Source organism: Solanum verrucosum, unplaced genomic scaffold (assembly GCF_900185275.1).
Source record: "Solanum verrucosum unplaced genomic scaffold, falcon-dt-bn FXZP01000271.1, whole genome shotgun sequence".
NCBI lineage: Eukaryota > Viridiplantae > Streptophyta > Magnoliopsida > Solanales > Solanaceae > Solanum > Solanum verrucosum.
The window spans coordinates 493,283-502,650 of record NW_026019951.1 but is presented as its reverse complement, the minus strand read 5'-3'; the positions used below and the strand labels follow the sequence as shown (position 1 = coordinate 502,650).

The window sequence follows — 9,368 nt, the reverse complement described above, 5'->3', positions numbered from 1 at the left end:
AGAAAAGCTCGAGTAAAACAATCCTAAGACACAGGAGCTGCATCCACAACCAGATATGGCTCACATCCTAAAGTAGATAGGATACTAGATCAACTATCAGTACCAGTCACTTGTATAGCCTTAAGAATTATGTTGACCTCATCAATGAAGTTTTGTGGGTCCTTACCAATCTTTAACCCTAGCAACTCTGGTTGATTCATATGAATAAAGTCTCAAACCCTCGTTATAGCTGATCCACCAGTGGTGTTTGCAGGAACTGGGGCATGTTGATTGTTCTTGTTGGCTACGGTCTGAGCCAAAAATTGGATCGCATTAAGGAACTCTACATTCGTAACCTCATGGTTTGGGACTTGAGGAGTTGTGTTAGCATTGTTTGCGTTAGAATTCTGTGTGTTAGCTCTGCGATGAGGCATCATCGGAAATGTATAACGATGGATTAGAAAGGTGAAGTTAAATCACACGTCACAGATGATAGGAATAGCAAAAGAAACACCTAGAAGCGTCCCTCTCATAGGTATGGCATGTTTCACATTCATGAAAGCGACTCTACTTAGTGCATCTTTCAAACACCCTAGGGCTCTTGAACCTGATGCTCTAATACCAAATTTATAACGGCCCGAGGCTACCCCCTAGACGTAACCCATGACCTAGGATCACAGGTGACCCCATGCTAACTCAGAGTCTAACATATCTCAAGCATACTTAATATATAACTAAGATAAATGGAAGCATAACTAGTAAATGAGTCAAAACTAAAGGACTCCAAATGTAAATATATCTGAATATCTGGGAGAAACAACCCCAAAACACTTAATACTAACTCTATGTCTAAAAACCTCTACTAATGATGAGCTACTAGGACAAGTCCCCAACTAACTCAAAAAAAATTCTGAAAGACTAAAAGTAAGGTAACTAAACCAAGCATAAAGAAACACCCTAAAACTATGAAGACTCACACTTGATGTTGCTGAGTATGGGTTGGAAATCGTACAAAGTATGGTTTGGATGCTAAGCGCCTGAACCTACATCATAAAATGATGTAGCGCAAAGTATGCATCAGTACTTTGAATGTACTGAGCATGCATGATATAGATACTAAGTTGGACAATATAAGTATAACAATATAATATTGGCAATATAGATTGAGCATGGCAATGGGCTATACTGGAGTATAAGTGAAAACTGAGATAAATGCAATGACCAAGTACTAATCTTCAAGATAACATGTTGAACTGAATACTGAAGTAAATGCCGATAACATGGTCAATGCAATAAGAGTAAGATAGTGGAAGCTACTATTAACTGGCATAAACCACGTGAGCTAATCATGGAGTTTGATGTATACGCCTCATCGAGAAGACTCAATATACCTTGTCAGGGGTAAAGAGGCATGACTGTGGCCTGATCACTAAAGCTGACTCACAACAGAGGGGACTTCTCAATCTACATAGGTACGTATTTCTGGGACTGTGAGGGTACACTAAGCCCTTCCCCAACTCGCTGCTAAGCATACTCTTAACTAAATATCTATATAGCTAAAATGCAACTGAAATATCTAAGAGGGTTGTTTAATCAAGCCAAGAGGAATCAATTTAGTAGTCCATACCAGGTAGATTTAGGAGTGATTGGCAATGAATGCCCGGTAGCAAAGGTGCGATGTAAACTCGTTAGAGTGAGTGCGCTTTACATAAAGTAAAGGCTCTAAGCTCCGCTCCTTCGACTGGTCGTTCGCATCGGATCTCAGGTTCTCTATTGCACTACCTAAATAGGGTTATTTTCACCTTTCCATCATGGTACTTGTACTGTATCGGTCATTGAGGAGTACATAGGCTTAGAGGGTGGTCCCCCTTCCTCACGTAAAAGAGATCATAATTTGAAGTCCACAATCCCCTTGATCAATTTGAGATTGTGCCATTGATGGATTTTAATATTGGAAACTTGTATTTCTCATTCACAAATCCATCTTTGATTATGCTACTAACTCTCTGTTTGGTCTTAATTTTGGCAAGCAAGTCCCATCGATTGAGTTGTTGATGGAATAAGGGCTGCTTTCAAACCTGAAAGGGGTCCAGGTCTTGGAATCGAGATCGGAGCAGCTATTAAATTTGTCTAGTCGAAAGGGAAAGGCGAGAAATGATGAGCTTTATCCGCTTCAATTCATTAAGGTGTTATTCTATATAGCCTTCCCCATAGCACTGGGGCTGTGTCTCGATCTCCTATGTGTGAAATATAAGGGACTAGTTCCTATAGAGATTCCCTTTGGTCTGATTTCATGCCTTATGACAATACCGAGTAGCTCAAAATATTGACATGCTATCTGAAAATGCAACATAAATTTACTGAAAGATAAGGCATAGGAGTTATGAAGTTTGATTTACTGACTGATCCGCCTAGCAAGTACAATACATGAAGTACTAATAATTAATACAAGCAAGGGTCTGAATTCTATATATGGAAATGCAAATTTTCCAAGAAACATGTTATTTAGAATTCTCAACACCACTATTTATAGGATTACATCGAGGAATACCAAAGGGTTATTATAAACAATACATTAACCTTTGAAAATTACTACCCATTAAGGAGGAAATAAACCTAGAAGTTATGATCATCCATTTGACCATATTATCAACAACATTACTACCAATAAAGGAGGAAATTGACTTAGGAGTTATGGTAATCCATTTGACAACATTATCAACAACATTATTGCTCATAAATGAGGGAATTAACCTAGGAGTTATGGTCATCCATTTAACCACCAAAATGATTTACAACAGGATCTTATTTATTTTCTAATTTGTGATAAGTTAAAAAAATATTATTCCAAAAATATTTATATATAATCTAGCAAAATATTTTATAGGCTTAAAGGGTGGGGAGTGATGGTTAAAGATGGGATAGTCAAGTCATGGGTATTTGGGATGTTGGGTTAGTGTGGAGAGGACAATGAATTTGAAATGTCACTTATGAAACTTATTTTCCTTATATTTTTAAGGAGTTTGTTTTTCTAGAAAAATTAATTTTAAAAATATTTGAGCAACCAAATATGGAATAATATTTCCCTCCATACCAAACACACTTAACTTTTGTTTCAAGAAATTTCCTTCTATATATAGTGCCTTCAATTTTTTTAAATATGTCTAGATCTTTTTGTTAATTATATTCACCTTAACTAGTTAATATTTATGTAACATATTTTTCCCCATGCCATTTATACGAATTCATATGGACTAATAATTTTTGAAGATATTCGTTGACATTTTCTAATAATATATGCAGTGATCTAGATTATTTTTTTATTATTATAAAATAAAAAAGTCATTAGACAAACATTTTTTCCCAAAAAAATGACATAGATTATTTCTTCAACGTATATTATTTTTCTACTAATTCTAATAAATTTCTAAAAATAACATGAAACGCAAGATGCAATTTCCTTTAGTAACTCTCTTTTGTTTATTGATACATGGTAAACTGAACTAATTAATGTTGTAAATATTTATAAATTAATTGATAATATTATCAATAATTGAATTTTATGAATAAAATATTTTTCTTGACTACACTAGAATTTAAGATATAAAAACTTAACTTCACTAAAAATTTACACTAATACATAATTTTTGCTAACTTAATTATCTAAATGTCAAGTAATTAAGTCAAGAAATTTTATTGGCCAGATGGGCGGCCTATATGGGTCATAGCCACCCGCCTGCAGCGAAAACTCTTTGATTCCCTATCGGGATCGTAAAAGCTTTGACAACAATTTGAAGGATTATATTTTTTTTATAAACTCAAAAGTTATTGAACCTTGCTTCAAGTTCTATCTATTTCGTATGTTTTGCATGTTTCTGTCTACTGAAATTACTAGCAACATCCTTATTTATAAAAGTATGAGACCAAATTAAACTAGGACTAGAAAACCTTTTCCTATACAAACTAGAATAAACAAATTCTAAGTAGATATTAATTAAATAAGTACCAAAATTAATAAATTCTAATAACTAAGGATTCCTACTCCAAGTTTAAATTACTATTCCAACATATCTACATATTACAAAGACGGAATGGCTGAAAAATTCTTATACTTGTTAAGATTTGGCAATCCATCACATGCACTCTGTGAAATATCATCTAAACGCCTAGCTTAATCAAAAGAAATATTTTAAACTCCTTGACGTTTGTGTGTTCCTCACTATGACTAATGATATTACTTCTTATTTTTATTTTTATCTTCAATCTTACTAAGATCATTCACACAGATATTTCTTTCGGAAAACCTTAATCTGATCTGAATATAAATATTGAAAGGTTATCTTGAAAGGAAATATCGTTTGAAAGAAATCAATTTCTTCTAATTTTAAAGAAATGTACAGCTCAAAGGTGACATTTTTATCTTCTCATAAGAAAGTACGTTCAAAATGTTGCCTAATGAATCATCATTTTGTTTAGGCATAATGCATAAATGTATCCTTTAACTTAGCTTTATTTGCCATTTATGCCCTCCAATTTTGGGTGTGAATAAGTAGATACACGCGTCCTATACATTATATATAAATATTCTTGGAATTTTTTTTTCACTTATCACAAACTAGAAAATAAATAAGAACCCTATTTATTTACCAACAAAACATTGTCCATTTTGTTATTTCCTTGAGATAATGATTGTTTGTAAAAGTCAGCAGCATGTTTGCCTCAATCCAATTATCATGTCTAGATTATGTGGATTTGAAGGAATTTGACTATTGAATAGAAGTATCTACCATTCGAGGTTTGCTTTCAGTCTATTTGATATAGAAAATTCATGTATTTTTTCTCACTCCTTATCAAATTATTGATTTCTAGATTTGGCATACACAATTGAAATAAACAAAGTTTGATTGGATCTTACGTATTATAATCTATGAAATATAGAACAACTATGATCATGTATCCAAAAAACCTAATCTTATTTTGATAGAACAAAATACAAAGAATGTTCTTTAAAGGAATTCATCAAACACTCGAGGCACAATTACTTTTACTTAAAAATCTTACAAAACATGAAAAACAAATGTTAGGAAATTCAAATTCTACCAAGGCCTCTCCCTCCTTTCTTTGCCACCACTGTTTGCACTGGATCCATGACCCTCACCATATCCCATGACATCACCAAATTCACCATTACTAACATCAACACCAACGCCACCACAATTTGTTGAATCCATGAACCTTTCGGTGACCTATGCCAACACAAATTTAGGTTGTTCTTATTATAGTTGTTGCTTTTTCTGTTTCTTTGTTCTGGACTCCCTCTTTCATATGGATCATTTTCCTTTCCTTTTTCTAGAGCACTTTTCAACAACTTTAACCTTTGGATTAACAAAGAAAATTCAGTAAGAATAAAGTAAATTGTCTTGGCGTCTCAACATGACGATAAAAGTTAGTGTCATGTAGTTAGTAGGTCATCACGGAAATCACTTCTTGTAACAATCAGTTTGGTAGATTTATATTAGGACCCTTTTCCTTTAATTAACTTACAATTGGAATAAGCTTTAAATGTTTATTATGACTTGCAAGGATGGGTAATACGTAACTTGAGGTAATTAGATGTGTATTAGAGAGCAAAATAAAAAACTATAGAGTTATAATCGTAAGAATTGTTCCAAGTCAACAATTGGGGTAAACTAGCTCAGAATCGAGGTTTGAAAGTCCATATACATTCGAAGGGTGATTTATAACTTTAGTGGATAGTTTGAACAAGTCCCAATGAAACCGGGAGAGATTCAGAAACTTAAGTTGCAAACTAGTAAAGTTAAAGATTAAGAGATCATCACAATCAAATATGTGCCCAGAAACCCCAGCTTGGTATTTCAGCATCTCAACATGTTCGTAGGGCATTTTCGTGAAATTTGCATATTTGATTTTTATCTTGATAGGTTTGTGCACTTAACCGAATAATGGTAGGCACCTAACTTTTGTGAACTTTGAGGTTTCAAGCGTGGGTGTCGCAATCTCGAAGAGGTGATGGGATTGTTTTGCTTCAGGCTCGCAAGGGTTGTTGTGCGATTGTGTACGGGACAATGTTGAGCAGAGCATTTTGATTAAGAGGGGTGAGGTCCACAACTAGAAAAGGAATGGAACTGGGGGGTTTATTGGGTCTGTGATGATGTTAAAAAACAACAATCTCTCTACCTTCGTTAGGTAGGGGTAAGACTATCTAGACACCATACACACCATTCTAGTCACATTCCACTTGTTGAATTAATTATATTGAGTTCGTTATCATTATTGTTATTGTTACAAGAAAAGTCCAGAGGTAAGAATCTATCTAACTAATAATCTTATTTATAAATAACTAGGTATCGTAAATAATTGCATTAAACTAAGGAATAATCATTTACTAATATTTGAATATTAAAAATATTTAAGTGATAGGATCTTCAAAAATAATAATATTAAGAGTATTCTAACATGAATTCGAATACTCTACCTTTTCGCAGTAACTTTATCGAGTCCATACCTTTGTTGTAGATTTTATCATTCAAATAGTATATGTGTGACATTATCTAAAGTCATAAAATGATACAATTTATCCAAACATTGTATTCATTGAAATAATACAGTACCATACAATACAATACATTATGAAACAATACAGAACAGTCATCCAAAAATACATTGTAATATAGCAAAAATAGACCAATTAAGATCATCTTTCCACAAAACTCAAATCTTATTGATAGAATGAAACTCATAATGATTTCATTCATGAAATTCATCAAACACTTAGGGCACAAATAGTTTTAACTAACAAAACAAATTATTGACTGAAAACATGGAAAACCAATGTTAGGATATTCAAATTCTACCACTATCATCTCTGCGGCCTCTCACTCCTTCGTTGCTGCCACCGTTTGCACTATTACTAGCTCTGTTTTCATCGCCAACTAGACCTCCCACAATTTTTTGAACCTTGCAATGCTAAAACCAATTTATGTTGTTCAGAAAATATTCCCGCTTGTATTTTACCTTTGGTGTGAATAATATTCTTATTTGGTCCTTTGTTCTAGGTTCTCCCTCCAAGATTGAAGATTGTATTTTTCTTTTCAAGGAGGAATCTTGTTCTGACATTCCAAAATCCTTTCATTTTAAAATTATTAATGTTTTAAGAAAACATAAAATATATATAAAAAAAATACGATAAAAAAGACATAGTGCAACTACAAAATTAGTCGCCAAATAGCTGATAGCTAACAAGTATTTTTTTATAATTTATTGTTAATCCATTGCTAAATAAGATTATATTAAGATAAAATATTTTATTCAAATTATGAGATGTATCAATTTTTAATTCTTATATTTTCTGTAGTGGGTTTTTTGTAAAAAAATCATTCTGTAATAGCTAGTGCAACATTAACTTACCTTGTTTTTGTGTTTGACATCCCTATTCATGAAGTTGTTTATTGTTTCATTGAGAAACTTTTTGACCTCCCTCTTGCAATAATTGTTGCTTTTCTGTTTCTTTGTTGCGAACTTCCTTTTCAAGATGGAACGTTCTGCCTTTCTTTTCACGGAGTACTTTTTAATAACCCTAACCTTTGGATTAATAATTTTTTTAATAAGAATAATGTAAATGTCTTTGCATCTTAACATGACAATAGAAGTTAGTGTCATATAGTTAGGAGGCTGTCATAAAAATCACTTCTTATAGAAATGCAACATAAGACTTGGTAAATATTTCTTGCACACACACACACAAATATATATGTATACACGCAAGAAACTTAGTCAAACAAGCTATAGTAGTCCAAAAAAAATGCAAATAATGTAAGAGCATACCTCTTTTACTTCAGTGGTTTTTTGATCAACTTCAAGCTTTGATAAACCCCTGAATACATGTTTTCTTATTACCTGCACAATAGAACGATATTGCTTGCTCTTATGATAGTAATACTGCAATCCCACAATAATTTTTGTTATGAACTAACTATATATATGATTGTACAAAGTACAAATTAAACTGCACATATTAAAAAGTAAATATATTACTAACTCTCATTTTCTAGATATATCATTGGTTAGAGATTATTGGTCCTTAATTAGGAAAAAAAAATAGTTATATATAAAATTTCAAAGAAAAAAATAATATAAAATCCAAAGAAGTTTGAATGTGATAGTACTATTGTAGTTTAGTAGTCCAGTTTGAAATAGGAAAATAAAGTTTAATTATTGCCTAACACCCACAAAACAAATGTTCTGATTTCTTTTTCCAGGAAAAAGATAAGATAAAACAAGCGATATTCTGATTAAATGGAGGATTCACAATATTGGTAGTGATCAATAAATTCAAATAGGAAGCATGATATAAAGAAAAGAAAATGTCATGCATACAAATGCGGAGCTAGGTGGGGGTTCGTGGGTTCAGACGAACCTATTAGCTTGTTCATAGATCCTGTATTTGTCCTAGAAAATTAATTACATATATATATGTATATTAATTTGTGAACTCCTAATAAAATTGATTGACGATTCTAAAGGAAATTTAAAACCCCCAAAGTCTTAAACCTGGTTCCAAGAACATATACATCAATAAAAATTGTATTTACCATGCCAAATGCTCCATTTTGACATTGTCTCATTTCGGCTGGCCATCCATGTAGCATCTCCTTCTATTTACGGTTAAGATGATCACTAATTCGTTCTTGTGCAAGATTTTGATTAACCGCTTGTGGTATATTATTGGTGTAACAATTAGCTTCACCTTTAGAAGGTTCAATTTGAAAGCTAACATTACGAAAGACTGATCTTTTCTTCTTCTCATCAATCATATTTTCGGATACTCTTAAAGTAAAAATCAAGAATAATAGTTGAGAAGTAATATGGTTTGAGACTTGAAATATCAAGGACAATATATAGATTATTAAATTGAGAAGATGAAATCAATAATATATGATTGCTTTTAGAAAAAAAAATTACTATATTTGGATATTTGGTCAATATACATATTTATTATCTTTAGAAGGTGACTCTTTTAGAAAAAAATATGATATTTGGATATTTGGTCAATACTTATTTATTATTTGTAGAAGGTGTCTCTTTTAGGAAAAAAATCACGAATTTTGGACATTTGGTCAATACTAATTAATTATTTGCTGAAGGAGAAATAGTTGAGGAGACCCTTAAACTTAAGGTGATTTGACTAAGCTTATCTGACATTTAATTTTTTTGAGTCGGATAAATTGTGTGGTTACACATATTTAGAAGAAGAAGAAGACGAAGAAGGAGAAAGAGAAGGAGAAGGAGAAGAACAAGAAGGAGGAGGTCAAGCTAGGTCAAGTGAAGACTCTAATGTTTCAAGGTTGCTAGGCTTTATAATCAAGGTA

At 32.3% G+C, this 9,368-nt stretch overlaps 1 protein-coding gene across 1 annotated transcript; it reads right to left on the bottom strand.

Moving 5' to 3' along the window:
- Positions 1-5,075: 5,075 nt before the first annotated feature.
- On the bottom strand, positions 5,076-8,624 carry LOC125814070 (uncharacterized). The gene is made up of 5 exons (XM_049493523.1): positions 8,592-8,624; positions 7,825-7,938; positions 7,408-7,581; positions 7,015-7,125; positions 5,076-5,225 (listed from the first exon to the last, which is right to left on the bottom strand). Exons 1-5 carry the CDS (start codon positions 8,622-8,624, stop codon positions 5,076-5,078), a joined length of 582 nt encoding a protein of 193 aa, XP_049349480.1.
- Positions 8,625-9,368: the final 744 nt, after the last annotated feature.